Source organism: Rhinopithecus bieti, unplaced genomic scaffold, assembly GCF_001698545.2.
Source record: "Rhinopithecus bieti isolate Rb0 unplaced genomic scaffold, ASM169854v2 scaffold_22042, whole genome shotgun sequence".
NCBI classification, from domain to species: Eukaryota; Metazoa; Chordata; class Mammalia; order Primates; family Cercopithecidae; genus Rhinopithecus; species Rhinopithecus bieti.
This window is the reverse complement of record NW_016810459.1, coordinates 166,637-192,680: the sequence shown is the minus strand read 5'-3', so window position 1 is coordinate 192,680 and position 26,044 is coordinate 166,637. Positions and strand designations below refer to the sequence as shown.

The window sequence follows — 26,044 nt, the reverse complement described above, 5'->3', positions numbered from 1 at the left end:
AGTATACAATGTTAGGCAATAAAACGGTACATAATTAGATACGATGTATCATTGAATTGGCTTTTCAAATAGGTTTAAAACAATCCCCATATAGAAAATGAATGTCTACCAGAAAAATTATAGCTTAATAAGAATTTATATTGCAACCTAAATTAGTGTTTGTTTTGCTCAGTAGATTCAGTATTTCAACTTCTAATTTGCAAGTAGCCCAAAATATTCCTTGTTCCCTGTAAAAGTGAATTCCACAGCTCTGCAGAAGCCCTGGGCTGGGGCAAGGACCTCTCAGTGACTCTGCAGGCCCACCCCTTGCAGCAGGCTCGATTCTGATGTGTCATGCACATTCTGCCCTCTAGAGAAAAATCAAAACTACAAATTTTAAATTGAAAAAAAGCCAAAGGTCAAACGTATCCCTTGATCTACTTCTGCTATTCTTGTCAATTTACAATGAAAAGTTTTTCTGTCTCTCATCTACTTGGCTCTACCCTTACATTTTCTCAATCCTTTAGATGATTTTTCTTTTAATAAATAGAAGTCTAAACATGCAGTGCGTACATATAGTCATTTTCCCGTTATCATCTGCCCTTTTTTTTTGAGATGGAGTCTCATTCTGTCGCCCAGGCTGGAGTCCAGTGGCGCAGTCTCGGCTCACTGCAAGCTCCACTTCCCGGGTTCAAGTGATTCTCCTGCCTCAGCCTCCTGAGTAGCTGAGGTTACAGGCACCCACCACCACACCCAGCTAATTTTTGTATTTTTAGTAGAAACGGGGTTTCACTATGTTGGTCAGGCTGGTCTTGAACTTCTGACCTCGTAATCCACCCGCCTTGGCCTCCCAAAGTGCTGGGATTACAGGCATGAGCCACTGCGCCGGCCGTCATCTGCCCTTTTTATCGTTTTCTCTTGGTACGTAAATGAGAGTATTTTATGTACAGTGTCCTTCAACTTTTTTTTCCCCGCTTGTGTATCCCCACAAGTGTATTTTGATGTTTCCATGTTGAAACGTAAGGGTTTTGTTGTTGTTGTTGTTTTTCCCCACAGTTCTGCTTTAGGGTCGTTTTCAGTCTTGATACCACAGAGAATGTTACATTTGATAACCTACCTATGTTGTTTCATGTGTGTAGCTGTGTGTAGCGGGTTAGTCCACGATATGGAACAGCAAGGCATTTGTGATTTTATACACATTTCCAGATTGCCCTGCATAGTGATTCGACCCTGTTTACCTCCCACTGGCAGTGAATAAAATGTCCTGTTACACCATTGCCTCCTCAAAATGGTGTTATTAAACATTCATATTTTCTTAGTATGTGAGCAGAAAAATGGTCCATCAGTCTAGTTTTAATGAGATTGTACATCCTTTTATATATATTTGAAAACCATTTGATTTCCTTTATGTGAGTTTTTTATTTTTATTTTATTTATTTATTATTATTTTTTTGAGATGGAGTTTTACTCTTGTGGCCCAGGCTGGAGTGCAGTGGCGCAATCTTGGCTCACTGCAGCCTCCACCTCCCGGGTTCAAGCGATTCTCCTGCCTCCGCCTCCCTAGTAGCTGGGATTACAGACACATGCCACCAGGCCCAGCTACTTTTTTTATATTTTAATAGAGGCAGGGTTTCACCATGTTGACCAGGCTGGTCTCAAACTCCTGACCTCAGGTGATCCACCTGCCTCTGCCTCCCAAAGTGCTGAGATTACAGGCGTGAGCCCCACGCCCGGCCTATGTGAGCTATTTATATTCTTGGTTCCTTTTCTTGTCAGGTCTTTGGTCTCTACTTCTGTATTAGGGAGCCCTTCGTGATGGGAAGTATAGGGATTTTTCCCTAAGTTTGCTGTTTATGATTTTTTTTTACAGAGATCTATGTATTCCATTTTCTCATAGTTAGATCTTTATCACTCTCCATCAGTACCTAAAGGAAATTTAAGCATCTTCTCCTGCTTTTGCTTCTCTGGGCCCATCCTGGGGAGTTGACTGCATAGACCCCATTGGATGGACTGAGCGAGGCCTTTAAAATTGGTGCTGACCTTTTAATCCAGCAGGTTGATGTCCTCCCAGTTCTGGAAGGTCAAGGCCAGGGACAGGAACCCTGTTGGGCAGCTAAGGGAGAAGAGATTTGCCGGATGACTCTTGAGTCCCTTTCAGCAAGTCAGGGCCTAGTTCCCTAGTGAGCTTCTCTTAGCGATGGGGAATGTTTATTTTTCCTTCTGAGACTAAAAGGTTGTATATATCCAAGTACACTTGCGAGCATTGGTCAGAGCTGTTCCACATTTCTGTGGCAGGTGGTGGGGAGTCTGGCTGCTCGCTAAGGAGAGGACCTAGATGGCGGGCAGGCCACTGCATCCTTTGCCCTTTTCCTGGTGGGGCTGTCTCCAGCCTGGTCCTGCCCATCTGTGCTGGAGGAATAAGATGCCTTGGAGCCCCAGGAAACCATGTTTTTGGCTGTCTTTACCTTGGTGAATCTGTTCTGATGTTAGCTCCTTAAAGCCAATACCCAGGTGGGCAGTGACCTGTGGGCATGGGATGGCGTGGAGAGTTAGTCTGCGGAGGCAGGTTGGTTCCTTCTCCTGGGCCCTTCCTGTTCTTTGGCTTTTCCTCTATGAGTTTATATGCTGCTTTCTATGCCCTGGCTTGGAGACTGGTCTCCCTCTTACAGAGCTTTTCCTTCCTTTTTTGGAACTTGCTTTGCCCATCTAGGTGCACCTCTCACACCTACCCACTCGGAGCTTGAAGTTCTTCATAGGACCCTGTTGCTAGGGTTGGGCAGCTGGGCGGGGCTTCTGGAACTTGGGGCTGATGGAGCATCCGCTGGTTCACTCTTTCTTCCCAGGGGTACCTTGTCAAGCAGGCATAGTGGCAGGCCATGCCCTTTTAGGTGGGCCCTGGTGAGGCATTGGTGGACTGTAAGGTGTCACCAGGTTTTGGAGCAAAGGCTTCTCTCAGCCTCCTGTTGTTTCCAGACCACAGTGGCTGAGAATCCCAGTAGAAGGGAAACCTCCAAAAGATTGAGACTTGCACTGGGCTTCCTGTGGCCTATGCTCGCCTCTTCTCAGACTGTTTGCTTTGCTCTGAGATAGGTACTTGTCCCATATTCAGATAGTCTGTGTTCATTTATGATCCAAAGTTATCTTGGGATTTCTATGCCCTCGTTTTGGATGCCAGTGCATGAGCAGCTTGAAGGATTTTTACAGAGTTGTGGTCATTAGAGCTTAATGTTAATAGTTTTGATGTTTAGTTTATGTATTGTATCCTGATGGCTGGAACCAGCGGCTGTGTGAGGGGCCACAGTGAGCCCTGAGCACGGTGCCTCTCACCTTAAGGGAGCCTGGGTGGCTACATCATCACCTGCCTGCTCAGCCTTGAGACTATGGGCCCAAGCCCCAGGCCAGTCTCTCCCCAGCACCCTCCTCCTCTGCCTCCAGATCCATGTGTCCTGGCTTTTCTTTTGCCAGCATGCCAGTGGGGAGAGTGCCTCTTCCCTCCAGTCCTCAGCCACCTTCTCCACGGCAGCGACCTCCGTCTCGAGTTCCGCATCCTCAGGCGTCAGCCTGTCCAGTAGCATGAACACCGCGAACAGCCTCTGTCTGAGTGGGACCCCCACGAGTGTGTCCAGCAGCAGTAGCAGGGCCGCACCCTTGGTGACCTCAGGTATGTGCTCCAGAGGCCTTTCCTGCCTACCCCCGAGCCCCTCAAAGGTGTCTACTTGGCGTCCCAGGAAGGCAGTGCAGGTGTCAGGAGAGTCTCAGGCCTGCCAGGTGTGCTGTGTGTTCCATTGACCTTGAGGCCTGATCTCCCCACCCCTGATGGGGATGAATTCTCCCTGTCAGGATTCCTGGCCTCTGTGTGCTTCTAGCTTTCCAGTCTTTCCTCTTTGTTCTTCCCTGGAGCCGAGTTGACATGGTGACTTGGAGGGGCCAGGGACGACTTATTGTGGGCTCCTTGACTGCAGACCTAGGCTGTCGGTAGGCCCTGCAGACTATGATTTGATGGTTGCTGCTAAAACCCACTTTGAACTCATCCTGTTCCTCTCCTGGCACTGCATGGCTTCCTTGCCCTCTTTGGAGGAGGCAGATTCTTTTTATATTTCTCTTTGCTCAGTGCAGTGGGACCTTAGGGATTAGGGGAAAGGGGCTGCTTTTGTCTGGGCCCAGAAGTCTCTGACGTTGAAACAACCTCAGTGTGGTGGCCGGGCTTTCTGTCTCCCCTTCACTGCTTTGTAGAATGACCCTCTGCCTCATTCAGCCACTGCCCTTCTTTGAACCCATCTGGGGTAGCTCAGTGACTGTGCCTCCTCCTAGAGCAGCTGAGGACTCACTCATTGTGGTGACCACTTCACTCCATTTGATTTTTCCCTCTATACAGGCAAAGCACCCCCAAACTTGCCTCAGGGGGTGCCTCCCTTGCTGCACAACCAGTACCTCGTAGGTCCTGGAGGACTGCTTCCTGCCTACCCGGTGAGTGCTTGGTTGAACTCCTGGCCTGCCCAGCTCCCCTGGCTTCAGGGGCTGGCACCTGGCGGGAGCCTGGCATTGGGCCCAGGTTGCCCACCTTGAGCTGCCCTTCCATCCCTGAGCCCCCCGTCTCTGCCCTGCTGAGCCCTGTGGTCTTCTTTCATCTAGACTCCGTGAAGGCAGGATCTGTTCCCATAACAGCTGATCCAGATCCCATTCCCGGGTGTGTTACAGCCCCGCAACCTTGTTTTGACTCCTAGGTGGACCTGGGCTTCCCAGGGGGTGGTATGTGGTTCCTAAAATACACGTTCTGGTTCTCACACAGATCTATGGCTATGACGAGCTCCAGATGCTGCAGTCACGGCTGCCAGTGGTGAGTAGGGTGTGGACTGGTCGGAGCAGAGGGTTCAGAATCTTTTACATGTCCCCCCTCTTGTGGTCTTGGCTGCCACCCTGTCTGGCCCTTGGGATCCTCTGCCCGAGGAACCTCTCAGCACCACTACTGAGAAAGCTGTTTTCATCTGGCGGTTGTGCCAGGCGTGACCATAGCTTTGGCACAGAATGTCTGGTGCTCATCCCTAGGAAACATAAAGGCCTTTGGGACCTGGGGCCCTGGTAGGCCATGCCCCCTGCTAAATGTTGGTGCTTAATCTTCCCTCCTTCATCTTGTTTTCTCTCTTTTTTAAAAAGAAAACCCATATGACACAAGACATGGAGGTTGCTTGCTTGGCCCTGGAGTTTTACAATGTCTTCTTTTCCTCAGAGTACCATATAGCGTCTTTGGTCTGAGGTGGCCAGTGACTGCTCTTCTGCCATCAGCTGAATGAGTGTCTTGAGCTGATGGTCTTTAAGATCTCTTCTAGGTCTGGCCTCCTATCTAGATTTGTGAGAATGGCTGCCCTGGGATGTCCTTGGTGGTTGCAGCCTTACTCTGAGGCCAGGATTGCCTCTTTATTCTGACCGTTGGTGCCAGAACGCAGTGTGGGCCTTTCCAGGGATAGCCACACGAACAGAACTGTGGGGACAGAAGGCAATAGAGCCGCTCCTTGCCCTGCCCATGGGCAGGACTTCCTCCTGGGAGCCACTCTCTTCTTGCTCTGCCATTTCCCGGGGCACTTGTCAGAGAGTTGCAAGCAGTTTGGACATCCGTGTCCACCTCTGCTGGATACAGTCTTTCCTGTTCCTGGAGAAAGAGGCTTTCTCTCTTGTGCAGTGCCGCCTTCTCATTCTTCCCCATTGGTGTTGTCCCCTTCTCTGCCGGACCACAAAGAGCTGACGGAGCTGCTCTTGTTTCAGAAGAGTAGCCCTTTCCACTGGCTGGCCATATTTCCAGAAGCAGAGGCCCAGCCTGAGCAGCTTCTCCCCACTGCAAACCAGCGGCCCTTTAATCTGCGGGCCAAAGACCCAGAGTGCGGGAGGTGGTGCTGAGCCCCAGGATTCATCCTGCTTCAGGGGCTCTCTATGGTCTCCACACTTACTCACAGCACTCTTTTGGCTTTTATCACTTTGTGCCTTAGAGAAAACACCCTCTGGAGCCCACCTTTTGAGATATGTTGCTCTTTCTATCCCTCGAGTTTTTCATTCACCTCTGCTGCTTGTGAGCCTGGTTCCCGCCTGGAGATTTCTCATGTTCTGTGAAAGGGCTCCCCCTTCTGGGCTTTCTGTACTCCCGTCCTCAGTTGTGCAGCTCTGTGCATGCCCAGCTCTGCCTCCCCTGGGGGTTCTACGCTGCTGTGGGTTTCCGGAAGGTTTCCTGGAGGGTGTAAGTGCCATTCCCAGCCAGGATGGCTCCTTTCTGGCCATGATCGGGCACAGCCCAAGGGCTTTCCCTTTCCTCAGGGGCCAGGTGTGTCGGGAGTGCGAGGCCCTGGATGGTGAGTGAGGGCCAGGTGAGGCCTCCCCTCCTTCACGAAGTTCCACTGTGTTTTGCCGTCTCTGTCTCCACACTGTTGTATCTGCCATACTTCCCCCAAGTCCTAGGCCAGGGGTGTCCAATGTTTTGGCTTCCTTGGGCCACATTGAAATAATTGTCTTGGGCCACACATAAAATACACTCACATTAAAGATAGCTGATGAGCTTTAAAAGATTTGCAAATTTCATGTTTTAAGAAAGATGAATTTGTGTTGGGCCACATTCAAAGCTGTCGCGGGCCGTGGGTTGGACAAGCTTATCCTAGACCGTGTCAGTGTTTTGAGAGCAGTGTAGGTGGTGACAGGCCAGTTCCGGGCTTCACCTGGGATCCTGCTCATTCCTGTGCCTACTTGGCACTGCCCTCTGTCCCCCCTTAAACTTTTCAGGCCCTTATACTTCTGTTGCCTCCTTTTTCGGGGCTGCTCTGTTTAGTCAGCTTTCCTAGCTGCTCTGTACTGTCTCACAGAAAAGCCAGTGAAGTTGGTTCAGCCCAAGGCATTCACACAAGCATCTGCCTGTGGTGTCAAATGGACGTGTGAGGCTTGGTCTGCAGCAGCTCTTCCTGGCGAAGCTGCAGGGTTGGCCGGTCTGTGTGCTCATGTGTTAGGCCGCCTAGTTGCACACTCCTGAGGGGCACCATTTACTTGGCATTCCCTGGGACTGCTGGCTTTTAGGCGTGCAGTCTATTTCAGGAGTGTAGCATCACCTAGACTTTCATGTGCTGGTTCTGCTCTCCTGGGAGTCAAGCAGGGCCAGTCGCTGATCGAGCCTCCCTGGTCTCTCCTAGGACTACTATGGAATTCCCTTTGCTGCACCCACAGCGCTTGCCAGCCGAGATGGGAGCCTAGCTAATAATCCGTATCCAGGTGAGTTTGCTCAGTGGATGAGGAGTGGCCCGGGGCCGGCCTAGCGCAAACTCCAAGAGCTGGGAAGCAGCAGCAGCAAGGCTGAGAGAGGCCTCTTGGCAGCCTGTGCCGAGCTGGCAGCCAGACCTGTTCCTGTTTGCGGAAGCCAGCTTGGCCTTTCTCTGGTTGGAGGAAGGGCAGTGGCTGGAGTCAGTGCTCTTTCCTAGGTGATGTCACAAAGTTTGGCCGTGGGGACTCTGCATCCCCTGCACCCCCTACCACACCAGCTCAGCCACAGCAGAGCCAATCACAGACCCACCACACAGCCCAGCAGCCCTTCCTGAACCCTGCACTGCCACCTGGCTATAGCTACACTGGCCTTCCCTACTACACAGGCGTGCCCAGTGCCTTCCAGTATGGCCCCACCATGTTTGTGAGTATTTCAGCAGGTGTGACTGTGTCTCCTGGACTTGGGTTGCTGGCGGGTAGAAACCTGGGACCTATCTTCCAGCAGGGAGGGAAGGTCATGATTCCACTCCGTCTTATCTGGCTTTCAGGAACTGTTCAGGCTGGGGACAAGGTCACCTTTCCCCTGCTGTGTTTAGATCCAACATGTGTTGCACTAATGAAAACACAGGTCCCCTGTGGTTGTAGGTATGTCACCTGCTGCCTTAGGCTCTGGCAGGGGTACCTGACCAGCCTCAGCTTGCCTCTTCCTACACTAATACCTCATCTGCTTGCCCCACCAGGTCCCTCCAGCCTCAGCCAAGCAACACGGGGTGAACCTCAGCACTCCCACACCTCCCTTCCAGCAGGCCAGTGGTTATGGCCAGCATGGCTACAGTACAGGTGAGGGGTGCTCCCCAGAGAGAGACACGGGGTCAGACAGGCTTGCGTGGCTCACACTTGCCTCTTATATTCTGCCACGCTAGGTTATGACGACCTGACCCAGGGGACAGCAGCAGGAGACTACTCCAAAGGTGGCTATGCTGGATCATCGCAGGCACCAAACAAGTCTGCAGGTTCTGGGCCTGGCAAAGGTAGCGTTTACCTCTCCTTTCCAGGATAAGGCCTGGAGTGGTGGGCTCCTGCCTGATCCCCTGTCAGGCAGGGCAACCCCTGAGTGCCCCTGGAGGTGGGGAGCCTGGAGCTGGGAACAACTGCTGTGGGGAACAACTGCTTTTCCTCCTAGGAGTATCAGTGTCTTCAAGCACCGCCGGTCTACCTGATATGACTGGTTCTGTCTACAGTAAGACACAGGTGAGGGACAAAGGTGGGTTGGGTGTATAGGTTTTTGGGAGGTTACAGCCCAACCTGACCTTCACCATTGTCTCCTTTGCCCTGCAGACTTTTGACAAGCAGGGATTTCATGCAGGGACCCCTCCACCTTTCAGCCTGCCCTCAGCCTTGGGCTCCACTGGGCCCCTGGCCCCGGGAGCGGCCCCTGGCTATGCGCCCCCACCATTCCTGCACATCTTGCCAGCCCACCAGCAGCCCCACTCCCAGCTGCTGCACCACCACCTTCCGCAGGATGCCCAGGTGAGCACAGTGGAGGCAGCCACCCTGCTCTGGGCCAGGGGTTCTGCTCCCGCTTTGACAGCCTTCCCTTCTCCTTTTCTGCAGAGTGGCTCGGGTCAGCGCAGCCAGCCCAGCTCCCTGCAGCCCAAGTCTCAAGCCTCCAAACCTGCCTATGGCAACTCTCCATACTGGACAAACTAAATCCGGAAGAGAGGGGCGTGCTGGGGCACGGCTTATCCTGGGCAGGAGAGAACACACGAGCACATATTTGGGAGCCCAGTGCCCTTCCCTAGAATTCCTGAGACACGTGTCAGCCATGCCTCTGTGGGGAGCCTGCCTCCCAGACTGGCTATTGTATGTAATGTATTTATGTATGTATTTGTAAATGTGATAGAAGTCTGGGGGAGTTCGGGGACGGCTGCAGATGTTAGCCAGGTCTGTTCTCCCCATTCAAGCCCCTTCTCCACTGTAGCAAAATAAGTGCCCCCACCCCATCTGCCTTCAGGTCCTCTTCATAGCCTGCACTGCCCGGTGGGCCACTAGGGGCAGTCTCTGGAAGGGCTGGTTCAAGGCTGTTTGGGTATAGGGGTCAGGTACCAATGAAGAATCACGACTTGTCTCACTCCTTTGCAAATTGTTTGTTTTCTTTCCTGTGTACTTTATACCTGTTTTTGAGAAACTGTTCCTTTTGTCATCTGTCATGGTCTCCTTCCACCAAATCTTGATCTGGGAATAGCAGCAATATCCCTCCACCCAACACAAATATGGGCACCTGTTTGTCTTCAAACAGGGGCTTCTAGGCTGGTCATGTCCCTAGAGACTTACTAGAGACTGGCTGACCATGAAAAAAAATAATCATCTCAGTTGTTCAGCCAGTCAGTTCCCCTTTAAAAATCAAAGATATCTCCAAGCAACACATCTCCATTCCGGTTGTCTTGAACCAGGTGGGCAACTGTTTCAGGGGTTTTCTCTTGCCCAATCCCCACCTAATAAAGTTCTGAGAGCATGCACGGTCTGTGTGGTGTGACTGAAAGGCAGCTCAGGGCAGAAGCCCTGGACTTCATAGGACTAAAGTAAAGGAGACCCCACATGGCTGTAGTCTTCTGACACAGGCTATAAAGGCTTGAAATGGTTTTCCTTTTAACTGGACCCTCTTGGCCCAAATGACAATGGCTGTAAGGAGAGCTAAACCTCCTCACAGGGCCCAGGCCATGTTGATCAAAGTTAACCTGGCTTTTCTTATAGCTCCTTAAGAGACTTAGGGATAGGGCAGCTTGGGACCTTAGCTAGAAAAAGGTAAGTGTCTACAAGTAAAATTAGGACTTTTATTAAATAGGGTGATCTGCCTGATCCCTGCTATTAGCAGCAATAAGTTAGTTAGGAAAACAAATGACAGTGAAGATGTTTGCCTAAGGAAAGCAGCAGAGCACCCCTCAGTCCCTCACTGATCTACTCATATCAGCTCCCGTTTTCAGAATCAAGTTTAACAAATGGCCTTGTCTATAAGGAGCTTGAAGGGATTGGGGATACACCAGGGAGGTGAGTTAGAAAGGCAGATTCCCCAGTTGTGGTTTTTGTCTAATTTTTCAGCTGAGCCCTGGCATAATCTGCAAGGTTAACAGTGATATTGAGACCACCTTTTAGTTTTCTTTAACACAAGGTAAGAAAAGAAGAGGGTCATTTCATGGGGAAGTAGCAAGACAGGTATTTTATTTCACATTTTATTAGTAGACAGATGGGCAGAAAAAGACAAAATAAACCACTAAAGGGGAAGTCAACACAAAATGCATCAGATAATCTTTTCTCATAAGTTAAACTGAAGAAAAACATCTACAATTTCAGCTAAAACTATTAAAGTCAGGTGTGTCCTGCTGGTTTCAGAATAGTTGAAAATTGCATCTCTGAATCCTTTTAGTTGTAAATGTAAACCTTGTTTATCAGGATGGGAGGGGTGGAGAGTTCATTTTCAGTGGAGAGCTGCACATTTCCCCTTCCAATCGGTTTCTTGCAATATGTGCCCCAAACGTAAGGAAACCAGCAAGTAAAGAAGCAGTTTGCCAGGGCAAGTGAAAGAAGGTTTCTACAAAAAAGTCTGACTAATAGAAAAGAACTCTGGAATGATAAAAGGAGAAGGGGGGAAGACTGAAAGAAGCTAACAGCGGAATCATATACTTTCTCCACCCAGCCTCAAAATACACAGAACTGAAGAGCATCCAGTGAGGCCTCAATTAGAATTAAAAGGATTAAAATGCAGGATTTTGAGTTCATGTCACACCAAATAATAAGCACAACTGTACATACATGGTTCTGGATTGAGCCTGAGACCTCCACTCCCAGAAGAAAAAAAAAAAAAAATTACAAACTCAAGTATTTTCCATAGGGATGTGTTCTCAGGGACAGAGCTCTGGAACCAGCCTCTGGGTTTCGTTCAGTCAGTCTAAAATACCAGAATGTCCACCTGCTAGCAAGAGACTTACCCAGTCTTCTGGAACTGATTGTACTCATCAGAGGCAAACCCAGCCCTTGACAGTTAACACCCCAAAGGACTGAAAGGTACAACCTCCACTTGGCGCTCTGGCTCCCTGAGTCAATGTGTAACAGCGGCCAATAGGGCCTGACGGAACAGAGCTGTGCAGCAGAGCACCTTCCGCAATGCCAGGGTACCGGGGCTGCCCTGGGAGAAGCTTTAGCGTACAGGGAATGAAAGGCTTAATTTTAGGGCTCTAAGAGAATAAGACCAAGCTACTGGCTGTAAACTTGCATGGGGGTTTTGGGGGCAGTTTGGGGGAGGTAAACCAGAGCACTGTGAGAGGCTCTGGCTCCAGAAGATTTGCAGGTTAATCTGGAAGCATTACTTAGAAAGTATGGGGAGTAAAAAGGTAGTTCCAACATCTTTCTATGAGAGTTTGTAATCAGGCAACTTGACAATGTATTTCAAAGCTGCTCTGTTCCATGGATCTGACTGAAATCACTAGATTCTGGGTACAAGTAGCAACCCTGGCCCTGTGGAGATCATGGAGATCACAGAGATGCTGGGACCAGGCTCAACGGTGTCCCCTAAGAGCCTTAGCTTGTTAAACAGTCCCATTTCATACCAGACTAAACTTTTAGAGGCCGGGAAGGGCTGCTGGGAAGAAGTCATGTGTTTGGGAGTTTGAAGAGTGAAAACCCTGAGATCAGAACGAAGGAGGAGCTAAGGAAGTAAGTGTCACCTACTCTGGCCATCCTAGGATCCCTCCTGCCCCTGTCCCTAATCTGCCCTTTAGTTCCGAGTTACGAACCAAAGGAGGAGCTGACACTAGTGCCCAGGGGTCTGAAATAGGACTATAGTCAGTCCTTGCTGCATTTGCCTTCTGAAATCTGATTTTACATTATAGCGGTTTCCTCCAAATAATGCCCTCCTATGATCTGGTACGCCCCATAACAACCAAAATTACCTTCAAGTTCTGAAGTCCCTGGATGGTGAAGGCTGCTGGATCTCAATATTGATGGAAGCAACACGATTGAGATCTGAAAAATCAAAAGCTGCAGCGAGTGCATCGCAGGAAGATCTAGCCTTATCTGGCCTAAAACCTGCCTGCAGTCAACCCCCTCAGCCCTGCCACAATTTCTATGCACAATTCTGCTTGCGCTCCACAGCCTAAGTATGTTGAAAGGGGAAAAAAGTCCAGATCACATCAAATGAAGAAAGCGGTCTCACATCCAAGTTTCTCACTATCAGTATAAGCAGCTCAATGAAAACCGAAATCTTAACACATGCACCTAGGATTAATACTGAGTAATTTAAAGTGGCTACTTAAAAAAACCAAAACGTCATGGTAAGAGTGTGTTTTTCATGGGAAGGCCATGCTGTTTCCTCTCCCAACAGTGGTCACCAGTAGTTTCAATTTTTTCCCCCCAGTAGTATCAACCAAACTTAGCATAGTGACTTTTAACTATTTGTTCCCATCACTAAATCCACCCACACACACTCGTCCCAACTTCCCCACTTGCCCCACTCCCTGGGGGGAAAAATAACCCTGCCTTTAAAATAAATAGCAACCAAGTGCTCAGTTCTATGTAAAGTATGAATATTTATTTCAGGCTTTCGATCCCAATTGATTTCAAAAAACAAAGTCTGATTTCTCTCCTCAGAGCAGCTGAGGCCTCCATGTTACGATGGTTTCATGGAGATTGAAGGAGCACATTTCATCAGGCTTAGCAGAAAGTCCCTGACGCCCACCATGTCCCAGCCTTAGGAAGGGAAAGAAACAGAATTCACCACCATGGGGCTGAACGAATGCACACACACTAATGTAAAGGGAGCAGCTAAACCTTGGCAAATTTGCTTTTTTTTTTTCAAGTTTGTTTTGTGGGTTTAATTCCATTTTCTTTTGCTACCCAGTATATGCAGCGCTTGTGAGCTCCCAACAGGTTCCCAGCTTTAAACACATTCAACCTCTTGAAAGACTATTGAATTCTTCAAGAATCTAAAAACAGACCAAACGTGTTTTGCTGTGAACATTCTGTAGAGACGAAGTGAGGCGGGAGTTTGGGTTGATGTTTTTTTAAAAAAAGAATCAATACAGTGATGGAAGGGTAAAGAATGCAAGAATTCAGACATTCTGTGGAGGGTTACTCTCTCTCCATTAAAGGTCCATAAAAAGGAGCAAACTGAGATCCGTAAGGGGAGTCAGCAGGAGCTGTGTGTGTTTCCCCACCCGCTGTGAATAGGTTTTTGCTGAGGGGCCATGGCCAGGTCCCCACTTGCTCCCCTCCCTTTGGCCTGAGACGGCAGGGCAGTACAGGGGCACTGAAGGAGCCCGTCACGACTCCTCATTCCCAGAATCATCATCATCATAACAGTCGGCATCTTCCTCCTCCTCATCTTCATCATCAATGTCGTCGTCATACAAGTCGTCATAAAGCAAATCTGAGCTGTTGTCATTGGAAGGCACTTTAGTTTTGATGCAGTATTCCGCCAGGGTTGTGGGGACCTTCACTCCATCCTTTTCTGCTTCGGCCTTAGTGGCTGAAACTTGTTTCCTGAAGGGAGGGTGACAAGAAATGGTTTATGGTAAGTCGTTGTTTTGAGAGAGATTTATAATTGGCCTTAATCAATCTTACTTATGACTCAGCTCTCCAAACTTCAGTATCTGCCTGAAAGCATCTGACAGATACCTTGTACTACACCAAATGCTTTCAACTCATTGGGTACAATTTTGAAGTGAACTTTGACTTTTTAGGGGGGGAAATACACTGTTAAACATCGAGGGATTTTAAAGCAGTGGATCAGTTATAGCCAGAATCACCTCGTCAGCTGGCTGTCCTCCACTTCATGTAAGGGCCAGTAGATTGGCGACTAAGAATCAGAACAGGCATTGACTTAGTGGGCGGAATGTTATGCTTTGTTGTTTGCATGTGTGAAGCACAGGGATAACTACTAGAATAAGAAGAGATAATACGACTAATATCCTAGTTTACTGGGGACAGATCGTAAGATTGTGTACGTGAATAAAAAGTGCCACTGATTTAATGTGGGGTGGGGTGCTTAGGGGGTTGGCTAGAGTGTTAAGAGTTTTGGCCTAGTCACCTCACCACCAAACTCATGTGCCCCAACAATTCTTAATTATCCTCTTAATTTTCACTTACAGTAAAATTCAAATGCTTTACGCCAGATTCCAAAGTCTTGCACGACCCACTCTTCCCCACCTGAGATGGAGTCTCACTGTCACCCGGACTGGAGTGTAGTGGCGCGATCTCAGCTCACTGCAACCTCGACCTCCCAAGGTTCAAGCAATTCTCCTGCCTCAGTGTCCCCAGTAGTTGGGATTACAGGCTCCCACCACACTTGGCTAAATTTTGTACTTTTAGTAGGGACGGGATTTCACCATGTTGGCCAGGCTGGTCTCAAACTCCTGATCATGATCTGCCCAGCTCGGCCTCCCAAAGTACTGGGATTACAGTCATGAGCCACCGTACCCGGCCACACAACCCACTCTTATATTTTCTCCAGCCCTTCAACACATTCACCCTGGTCTTTTTTTGGTGTCTCAGACACACCTTGTTGATTTTTCTGTCTGGACCAGTTGCTCTTCCCCTGCCCCACACATGCCTGGCTCCTTCTTGTCATTCAGAATGAAGGCCTCAGATATTAAGGCTTAAATATCACCTTAGAGAAGGCCTGGCCTCATGACCCAATTTAAAGCAGCCATGTAGTCATTCTTTCACATTATCCACTTAGCACTGTCTAGTATTTTTTGCCTGCTCACTCTTCTGTCTCCACATATTTCAATGTGAGCATAAATGTCTTTCTTAGTCCCTTCTATTTCCCCAGTCAGTGCCTAGCACATAGCCTGGCACATAAGAGATGGTGCAATAAATACTGATTGTATGAATGAACAGAACAATAAATTGTTTCCTTCAACAATTATAAAAATTTGAGTCGACTAGACCACTCTTCCTGATCTTCCTAATGTCAATCTCTTAGCTGTGCTTGAAGCTTTTATTCTGTTGCCTTGCCTTGCATACTGATGGTCCTGAGGCTTCTGGGCTTGTCTCCACACTCAGCATGCTTCCCTGGGACATCATCTCTGTTCCCATAATTTTAACCACGATTTCCTTTATGCTGACATCTCTTGGCTTATATAAACAAATACCTTTAGGAAGCCTCTGTCCTGATGTTCCATATGCAGAGGTAGACTGCATATGCATTTTCTACCTCTATGGCCAGTTTCTCCCATTTTACATCTCTGAATAAATGAGCATCACTTCTTAAAATAATAAATCTCACTCCAAAGACCTATTGCTTTACAGCTTAAATATCTGTCCTCTCATCCCCATTACTACTGCCTCAGTTTAGTCCATGTTGGTCCCCTGGCCAATTGACTTTTTTTTTGTTTGTTTTTTTTGAGACAGGGTCTCCCACTGTCACCCAGGCTGGAGTGCAGTGACGCAATCTCAGCTCATTGCAACCTCTGGATTCAGGGCTCAAGCAATCCTCCCACCTCAGACTCCCGAGTAGCTGGGATTACAGGCATAAGCCACTGTCTTTTTTTTTTTTTTTGGGACGGAGTCTTGCTCTGTTGCCCAGGCTGGAGTGCAGTGGTGCGATCTCAGCTCACTGCAACCTCTGCCTCCCGGGTTCAAGTGATTCTCCTGCCTCAGCCTCCAAAGTAGCTGGGATTACAGGTGTGTGCCACTACTCCCGACTAACTTTTGTATTTTTTGGTAGAAATGGGGTTTCACCATGTTGGCCAGGTTGGTCTCAAACTCTTGACCTCAGGTGATCCACCTACCTCCAAAAGTATTGCAATTACAGGTGTGAGCTACCACACCAGGCAACTGTCTTTTATCAGAACTCAAATAGCATCACCTCTTCCCTCCCAAAAATACTTAAGTGGTATCCCATCCCTTCTTAGATTAAGAACCATACTCTTTTATCATAATTTCAATGTCTTTGAAGACCCTGGTGCCTCTCTCACTTAATTTTCTAATATTTCCCACATCAGAATTTACACTCAAACATTTGTAATTTCCTTAACATGTCATGCTATTATACTCCTGTATTTTATACAGCAAACCTGGGTGTTTTCCCTTTTTTCACCTGAAAAAGTATTGGTTATGAGGAATTCTCTCTGCTAGGAAATCTATTACATATTTCTCCCAATGTATCTTGTTTAGGCTTCTATAGGTATAATACTACATGGTCATTTGTTTTCAAATGCTAATAAAGTGAGCTCCCTAAGGAGACAGGCTATGCCTTAGTGAGTACCTGACACAAAGCTGTTGCTGAGTGTCAGGTACTGTACTAGGTCATTAAGGCATAGATAGAATGAGATAAAGGGGCCCTTAGACAATTAAGAAACACATAGAAGTACCTTGGGAATGTGTGTACAGAAGCTTTCGCATCTTTCCATCCTTAGGACACTCCCACTCCTCTACACTTCTCTAGGATCTTACTATTTCTACTAATTATCTTCAATGTTTGGTACACATCAGTCATCTAGGTGAGATATATATATACACACACACAGATGCCCAAACTCTGTCCTTGTAATCCCATAAAAGACAGTTATTGTTTAGGGACACTTTAAAAGTGATCCCAATGGGCAGAAAACTTAGGACTCCTGATCTTATATTACTTAGCAGTCACCTCATGTGCTTTCCAGCATTGTTTTAACTTTTTTCATATCACATGGTCTCAAGCCCACTAGATTTTACTCTTATTTGTATAAACGCCAATGCTTAGTAAACTCCTATGCACAGAGGAAGCTGTAACTGTATTTGGGGTCTCTATTTTAAGAAATAAAAATGTAATATCAAGGGGCGTTGAGGCCAGGCACGGTGGCTCACACCTATAATCCCAGAGCTTTGGGAGGCTGAGGCAGGAGGATCACTTGAGGCCAGGAGTTCAAGACCAGGCTGGACAACATAGCAAGACCTCGTCTCTACAAAAAATAATGATAGAAATTAGCTGGGTGTGGTGGTGCATGCCTATAGTCTTGGTTACTTGGGAGGCTGAAGTGGGAGGACTGCCTGATCCCGGGAATTCGAAGTTACCGTGAGCTATAATCACACCATTGCACTCCAGCCCAGGCAACAGAGTGAGACCATGTCTGTCTCTTTAATTCCAGCACTTTGGGAGGCTGAGGCAGGATGATCATGAGGTCAGGAGTTTGAGACTAGCCTGGCCAACATGCTGAAACCCTGTCACTACTAAAAATACAAAAATTAGCTGGGCATGGTGGTGGGTGCCTACAATCCCAGCTACTTGGGAGGCTGAGGCAGGAGAATCGCTTGAACCCAGGAGGTGGAGGTTGAAGTGAGCCAAGATCATGCCACTGCACTCCCGCCTGGGTGACAAGAGTAAGACTCCATCTCAAAAAAAAAAAAATTAATTAGAAACAAATAAAAAGGAGGTGGAAGGTAGGGGAAGGGTAGGTTTGTATTTATTGGAGATTTCTTGGGTACTATTATAAGAACCTGATGTCCTAAGAGATTAAAGGTTGAGCTTTTTTCCATTTTATACAGAGGAGAAAGTAAAATACCCCAAAAATTATCTGATAAATGGTCCCATGAGTAGATTCCAAGTCCCCTGAATCTTATTCTAGGGCTCTGTTATACCATATTATTAGTGTTGCTGATAATGTGGATTTCCAAAAGATCCTTGCTGCTATGGTCAAATTTTTTTTTTCGTGGAGACAGAGTCTCGCATTGTCGCCCAGCCTGGAGTGCAGTGGTGTGATCTCAGCTCACTGCAACATTCAACTCCCGGGTTCAAGCAATTCTCCTGCCTCAGCCTCCTGAGTAGCTGGGATTACAGGTGTATACCACCACACCTGGCTAATTTTGTATTTTAGTAGAGATGGGGTTTCACCATGTTGGCCAGGCTGGTCTCAAACTCCTGACCTCAGGTGATCCGCCTGCCTCAGCCTCCCAAAGTGCTGGGATTACAGGTGTAAGCCACCACACCCGGCCAGAACCTAGAAGTTCTGGTTCCTAGAAAATCAGGTCTGCTACTGCATTATCTTCTAGTGGCTGTTCTCTCGGTAAATAGCAAAGTTCATTAGGCTCAGGCAGAAATCTTCTCTTCCCACACTGTAAATCTAATAGAGGAAAATTATCTTGGAATGGACAGGATATTTAAGTGTGATGTAAACCTTTGGTTCCAGAATATATTTTGGTGTTGTATAATGACTTGAGGTAATTTAAAAAAAAAAAAAAAAAAAAAAAAAAGCACCTTACCTAATAATTTCAGCATATTCTTTGTCTTTTCCTTTACTGTCTCTCCATTTCCTGAACATAACTGAAGCATCAACATTGGCTGGGGAGAAGGTGTTGGGCTCATTAAGCAGTGAGATTACACTTAATAGGATAGTCCTAGAAACAGGAAAAAAGGATCAGCTATGAATACCCATATTTACAGTATTTAAAAGTATTCTGCTTTTTAAGAAAGTACAATCAGATTTCAAATTCTCCCTCCCTTAAAATTTTTCTGATACAATTTAATTTGAGACCTTGGGGCAACAGAGACATCATACATTTTTTATTGATGGTTTTCATAAAAGGCATTTAAGAAAATTAAAATTTTTTTTTCCAGTACTAAGAAACAAGCTGCTAACTGGTAGGCAAAGCAGAGGAAATCTGTGATTCTAGTATAAGAATAATGCACAAAGCATAAAAATGAACTTGACAGAAGGCCCTGTTTCAACTGGTCCCATGTTCCAACCTGCAGAAAGTGGATGTCTTGGAAGCTTTCAAATACTGTTTCTTTTAAAAATGACAAATTAAATGACATGGGGGGAAAAGCTTAAAATATTTAGTTTCAAGGCAATTTTGATGTGGGAGAGGGTAAAAATTATGCTATTCTATATAAACAGTTTTCTTTTGCGTTTTTTTTTTTTTTTTTTTTTTTGAGTTTCACTCTTGTTGCCCAGGCTGGAGTGCAACGGTGTGATCTCGGCTCACTGCAACCTCCACATCCCAGGATCAAGCGATTCTCCTGCCTGCCTCAGGTTCCCGAGTAGCTGGGATTACAACTATGTGCCTCCATGCCCCGTTAATTTTGTATTTTTAGTAGAGACAGGGTTTCTCCATGTTGGTCAGGCTGGTCTTAAACTCCCGACCTCAGGTGATCCACCCTCCTCGGCCTCCCAAAGTGCTGCGATTACAGGCTTGAGCCACCACGCCTGGCCCTGGTTTTGTTTTGTTTTTGACAGGGTCTCTGTGGCCCAGGTTGGAGTGCAGTGGTGCCATCTCAGCTCACTGTAACCTCTGCCTCCTGGGTTCAACTGATTCTCCTGTCTCAGCCTCCTGAGTAGCTGGGATTACAGGCATGTACTACCACACCTGGCTAATTTTTGCATTTTCAGTAGGGACGGGGTTTCGCCATGTTGGCCAGGCTGGTAATGAACTCCTGGCCTTAAGTGATCTGCTTGCCTTGGCCTCCCAGAGTGCTGGGATTACAGGTGTGAGCCACCGCGCCCAGCCCTCTATAACCAGTTTTTATCGTGGCCTCTTAACTTGAAAAACAGTGCTACATACAAATGTATTTTTTCCATACTTGGAAGGAAGACAAAGTAATGCAGGAGAATGGAGGAAAAGCAAAATCCTTCAAACGGAAGAACTAGAGTCTCTGAATAACAGAGACTCTATCTTTATTCAAAAGTATTTACTCTGTACCTACAGTTTGCCAGAGGCACCAAGTGAGATGTTGGATGTACAATAGTGAGCAAGTTAGATGCCATCCCTGGTTTCCCATGGCTTACAAATTCTAGTGGGTGTTAAAAACGGCCAATTTTCATCCACAGATAAAAATTAGACATTCCAAATAATCAGGGAATAAAGTTTGTGTTAGAAAGCATAATAGGGGCCAGGTGCGGTGGCTCACACCTGTAATCCCAGCACTTTGGGAGGCTGAGGCAGGCAGGTCATGAAGTCAGGAGTTCGAGACCATCCTGGCCAACATGGTGAAACCCCGTCTCTACTAACAATATAAAAATTAGCCAGGCATGGTGGCAGGCGCCTGTAATCCCAGCTATTGGGGTGGCTAAGGCAGGCAAGAGAATCACTTGGACCCGGGAAGCAGAGGCTGCAGTGAGCTGAGATCGCACCACTGTACTCCAGCCTGGGCAACAGAGCAAGACTCCATCTCAAAAATAAATAAATAAATAAAAGCATAATAGGCTCCAAAACTGTTCCAAATTACTCCTAGGCTTTTTCCCCCTAAAAACTACGTGCATTAGGAGAAAATGGAAGGAAAAAAGAAATTTCTCTCTTCTCATTGATGAAAGGTTACAGATTGTGTTGTTGCAAAATACCCTTTTGCTCCGGGCCCCAAGCAAAAAATAAAGAGAGGAAACCAGGCACTTAGATGTTTGATTTGATGAAAACTTTTCCTTAAAAAGGTGAAGAATTTCTGTTGTATGATTTATATAAGATTATGACAAAGGCATTTTCAAAGAAAACATTTCTATCTAGTTAAAATCCATTGATCGCACATGCTCCTTTCTATTAGGTTAAGGATAACTCCTTGGCCTTCCTCCCTCAAGAGCTTTCTGGATTTCTTCAGTAATTACATTAAAAAGAGTCAAAGAAGGCCGGGCATGGTGGCTCATGCCTGTAACCCCAGCACTTTGGGAGGCCGAGGCAGGTGGATCACAAGGTAAGGAGATCGAGACCATCCTGGCTAACACGGTGAAACCCCATCTCTACTAAAAATACAAAATATTAGCCGGGCCTGGTGGTGCACGCCTGTAGTCCCAGCTATTGAGGAGGCCAAGGCAGGAGCATTGCTTGAACCCGGGAGGCGGAGCTTGCAGTGAGCTGAGATGGCGCCACTCCACTCCAGCCTGGGCGACACAGTGAGACTCTTGTCTCAAATAAAAAAGTCAAACTCATCAAGACGGAAAATGAATGGACATCTTAGAAGTGCAAGAAAAATACGGTAGAACTTTACATAAAGGTTTCTCCAAAAGAAAACACATAAAATCTATTAGGAAGATAAAAAGGATAAGGACGAAGTATGGTATAAACAGGTAGTTGGCCAGGCTGTTCTCAAACTCCTGGGCTCAAGCAATATTCCTGCCTTGGACTCCTTAAGTACTGGGATTTCAGGTGTGAGCCACTGCTCCTGGTTGGAAAAATAGTGTTTTATAATTTTATTTATTTATTTTGAGACGGGGTTTCGCTTGTCGCCCAGGCTGGAGTGCAATGGTTGGATCTTGGCTCACTGCAACCTCTGCCTCCTGGGTTCAAGTGATTCTCCTGCCTCAGCCTCCCGAGTAGCTGGGATTACAGGCACGTGCCACCACGGTCGGCTAATGTTTTGTATTTTTAGTAGAGATGGGGTTTCACCATGTTGGCCAGGGTGGTCTCAAACTCCTGACCTTGGGTTATCCACCTGCCTCAGCCTCCCAAATTGTGCGATTACAGGCATGGGTCACCTTGCTCGGCCAGAAAAATAGGTTTAATTGTCTAGATCAGTACTGTGTACTAACAACTTTCCATGATGATGATAATGTATAACCTATGCTGTGCAATATAGTAACCACTGGCCACATGCAGCTACTGAGCACTTTGAAATGTATCCTGCACAAATGAGAAAGTGACTGCTAATATATACTTATTTATTTAAAGAGGGTCTCACTATGTTGCCCTGGCTGGAATACAGAGGCTCTTTATAGGCGTGATCATAGCACACTACAGCCTCAAACTCCTGGGCCAAAGGGATACTCCTGCCTCAGCCTCCCAAGTAGCTGGGACTACAGGTGCATGCCACTGTGCCAGGCTAGTATTTAATTTTAATTCAAATGTAAAAAGCCACATGTAGTTAGAAGCTACCACATTGGACAACACAGATGTAGATGAATTCTATTACCTGAATTAAGAAAAAATTTTCCCACAAGTAGTTTCCCCAAGTTGGTTTTCTTATATCTTGTGTATTAAGACGGTGTGTATATTGGGAAACATTTTTAAATGGTAAATCATCCATATCTAACAAAATGAGAAATTCTAATTCCACGTCCTCCTAAGTTAAAAACCAGGATGTTTTAAGATGCACTGAGTAATATAGCAGACTAATATAGTGGTAACTGTCAACCCAGTAAGTTTTCTTCTGTCTGAAGAGCAGAATCTTTTTCTTTTTCTTGTTCATATGGGGAATAATTTCCTTCTCCTACTATTGTGCAACACCTCCCATACAAACAACCTCCTACCCACAGCAGTAGACATAAGACCAAGCAAGTGCTGCAAGGATTCCATCCCTCTTGTTATGGCGATGCATTTGAGGTATGCATGTGACCTAACCTGGGCCAATCAGAAGCCTGGTGGGAACTATTCTTGATTAGATGGAGAACTGTGAGAATAAGGAAAGCTGAGAGAATTGGTCTCAGGCAGATGGATGGATGTGAAATGGAAAAAACTAAACTTCTGAGATAATACTGTTGGAATACACAAAACTGAATTTGAATTTAAGAACTATTTCAGGCCGGGCGTGGTGGCTCACACCTGTAACCCCAGTACTTTGGGGGGCTGAGGTAGGCGGATCACCTGAGGTTGGGAGTTCAAGACCAGCCTGACCAACCAACATGGTGAAACCCCATCTTTACTAAAAATACAAAATCAGCCAGGTAAGTTGGCACATGCCTGTAATCCCAGCTACCTGGGAGGCTGAGGCAGGAGAATTGCCTGAACCCGGGAGGCGGAGGCTGCAGTGAGCCGAGATTGTGCCATTGCACTCCAGCCTGGGCAACAAGAGCGAAACTCTTTTAAAAACAAAAACAAAAAAACTATTTCAACTGCTAGCTCTTTTTTTTGTTTAAAAAAAATAAGTTTAAGTGTTTAAAATCCTTATTCATTTACTGTATTTTCTCAGGAGAAACAAGAGGTTGGACTAGCAAAATAGACCCTGAGGGTCCATCATCCCCAGACTCTCAGTTCCTATAAAGAGTAACTGTACTACCCTTTGCTTCCCCCGCACCCCACAAGGACACACTGGTGCACTACCGTTCTCTACTCCACATCTGGAGGAACAGATCTGATCTCAGTCCAGCAGAATACATGTTTAACATTTATTACAACAAAGAATAGGCCTAGAGGGAATTTGGGATAAGAATGAGGGCCAGAGAGTTCTTAGTATCTGTGGTTCATTACACAGTTCCCACTGCCACCATTCAAGGAGTTAGGGATACTCCCAGAAAAAAATGTCCTCCTTCTGCCCCTCTTTATGCCACAGCCAGGGAATAAGGTAGGTCTTTTCAGGATAGAGGATCTAGGCCAAAAGAGAAAAATGCTAAGAAGAGAAAGGAAACACAGAAAAAAAGGACAGGCAAAAGCACCTCACTTTACATATTCTTATGTCTTCAGGTTCATATTTCAGATCCTTTTGCCTGCTTCAGTATCTTTGGTCAGAGGTTATTTAGCTATCTTGTTTTGAATAAAACGTAAGTTTGTAAACAATAAAAACCCTCAAAGAAAATGAATACCAACACATCATATATTATATTACAGACTAGCCAACAGCAAATCAATTGTGAAGCAAAACTCCACCTCAAAAAAAAAAAGAAAAGAAAAGAAAAAACCCTAAGCTTACTTCACTCCATAATCATGGGCAAGCATGCATGTATGCAAATGTGCACACACACAAACGTACACGCAGGTTGATTTATATATTGAGTTTTATAGACCCAGCATAATGTGATGACAGTTGATGTATGAAGTCCAGTTCTCTGGAGCCAAACCTAAATCCTGCATATTGTTACTACCACCCTTACTGACTGTGGGTTCTACCCTGACCTTTCTAGTTGTCATGGGTCCTTAAAATCTCTCATTTCCGCTCTATCAAAGGATGGGCCAGTAACTGCAGATGACTAGTTAAAGCTCAGTCCTCATTACATGTTTCAATGTGGGGGAAGGATTTAAAGAGGACATCATGACAAAGAACAAAGAAGCCTGTTATGATAGGGAAAAGAGGGCAACTGATGGTAAAATATAGTAGCTTAATGGGTTTACATTATTAGAAAGTTTCTCTTTAGGCTGCTAAAGCAACCAACAACAAATACAACACCTCCTTCTGTGCAGTGCTGGACTGATGTATCCCTGAGAATGCAAGGTAGGAATAAAAGTACAGTTTTTAAATGCCCAAATTATGTATCATTTGCAGAGAATGGAATTGCCAGGTTGAGGGCAGTGGGACCCTATGCGTAAAAACCAAGGAAGCAAATAAATAAAACCACACTGTTCCAGAATTGCGTTTAAAAGAGCTTTAGGAATAGCATGGTTATGCCTGTTTCCCCTGACCCTGCCTACTTTGGCACCCAATGCTAGGGGTGATGTCTCTGGCTCTCTGTTCTTAAAACTAGACAGAAAAATATCCTACCCCACTTCTGAGACAGACTCTTTTCTACCAAACAACAGCCTCTCTTGATTGGGTTAATAAATTTGGTTTCATGCTGTATTTTTGAAAGTGAAAAAGAAAACATTATGTATGCCTCTTTCAACATAAAGCAAATCTACACCAAAACCACTTCACTATCCCAGAGCCTATAGCAGATATGACGGGTAGTTCTGGGGATGGTGTCTCAGAGAAAGCAGCTGTGAACTCTATAGCAAAGTCTGAGGGCTTTGCTACTCCCACTCCCACCCTACCCTATCCCCAAAGCTCCCACATCATTCTAGACAAATCATGTATGAAGGTACATTTTGTTTCCTCCATCAGGAAGAGGCATGATGCTGTGAACTTCTAATCAAAGACACGTGGCAACTCTCAACTCCACTCTTGCTGACAAATGCCAAAACTTTCCACTTCAGGAAGAAACCCTCCCCACCACCTCCAGCCCCACCAATTTAATCGGCCTCTGGGAGGAGGAGGCCTGTGGAAGTTTGCTTTCAGAAGAAGTATGCTGGCTTTCCCAAGAGGTAGCAAGCTACTGAGCCTTTAGTGAACACTAGTTGGCTGATTCTCTGCATCCCTAAAATTCTTCCTAAAGGTTGGCTAACTCACTACTCACCAGATCTGATAATACAGACTCAGGCTCTTGAAGATAACTAGAGTCCCTTACTCTTCTTCAAGTTACAGAAGTGCTCCATTTGCCACTTTATGTTATAAATATTGTCCACTGAGGGGCTGAACAATAGTCTTGAGTACACATGGTTATGGAGAAGAAAACCAAATATGTGAATATGGAATCACTTTCAGATGCCAGTGAGAAGCGGCTGACAAGACTCCAAAGCAGGATAAGATGGACCCTATGCCATCTCCACTGCTGTCTTACTACAGCCACCCATAAACTGGACATGGAGCCCAGAACCCTTAGACAGTTGCTGGCCCTAGATAATTTAGCAGCAGAGAGGTACAAGAGGGAAAACAGTTGCCCATTTTCAAAACATCGTGTATCTTCCCTCTTAATATTTCAGTGCCATAAATGACCTGTCAGAAAATGTAACAGTGTACTACTTTAAAAGCCCCCTTGTCTCACAATGAAGTGAACACAGAAACAAAAGGGATAAGGAAAAGTATTCCACATCTGCTCATTAGGTAGTGCTTTCCTGATTTCCGCTCAGAGTTCTGAGCACCACCAGGTATTCCAGAGAGATGAGGTTCCAAAAAGTGTACAAAACATCCCACAGCCCCTGAAAACACCAATAAGATCAAAATGTTGAAGGACTACCCAATGATTACATAGAACTAAGTGATAAAAATTCTAAGAAGATAAACAATTTCTAATGCAAATACCTTGTAGAGCTGTGTGTGAAGATGTTAGGTGTAACTCCAAATAATTAGTTGTAATTGGGAAGCTTCTAACCAAAGCAGTATAAAGCCAGGGAAAACAATCTTGATTTTGAG

At 46.2% G+C, this 26,044-nt stretch overlaps 2 protein-coding genes across 2 annotated transcripts in view; one reads left to right on the top strand and one right to left on the bottom strand.

Annotated features, from left to right (window-relative positions):
• Positions 1-9,728, top strand: part of LOC108542189 (ubiquitin-associated protein 2) — a 42,518-nt gene extending 32,790 nt beyond the window's left edge. Inside the window, exons 9-18 of the mRNA XM_017892098.1 lie at positions 3,445-3,640; positions 4,355-4,446; positions 4,769-4,816; positions 7,143-7,221; positions 7,428-7,633; positions 7,950-8,049; positions 8,133-8,240; positions 8,393-8,460; positions 8,548-8,739; positions 8,824-9,728. Coding sequence (XP_017747587.1) covers positions 3,445-3,640; positions 4,355-4,446; positions 4,769-4,816; positions 7,143-7,221; positions 7,428-7,633; positions 7,950-8,049; positions 8,133-8,240; positions 8,393-8,460; positions 8,548-8,739; positions 8,824-8,919 — 1,185 coding nt within the window. The 3' untranslated portion in view covers positions 8,920-9,728. The remainder of the gene's footprint in view (positions 1-3,444; positions 3,641-4,354; positions 4,447-4,768; positions 4,817-7,142; positions 7,222-7,427; positions 7,634-7,949; positions 8,050-8,132; positions 8,241-8,392; positions 8,461-8,547; positions 8,740-8,823) is intronic.
• Positions 9,729-10,411: 683 nt separating this feature from the next.
• The window catches only part of UBE2R2 (ubiquitin conjugating enzyme E2 R2), a 62,883-nt gene continuing 47,250 nt past the window's right edge, over positions 10,412-26,044 (bottom strand). Inside the window, exons 4-5 of the mRNA XM_017892091.1 lie at positions 18,445-18,579; positions 10,412-13,743 (exon numbers count right to left, since the gene is read on the bottom strand). Of these exons, the coding sequence (XP_017747580.1) occupies positions 13,524-13,743; positions 18,445-18,579 (355 nt within the window). The 3' untranslated portion in view covers positions 10,412-13,523. The remainder of the gene's footprint in view (positions 13,744-18,444; positions 18,580-26,044) is intronic.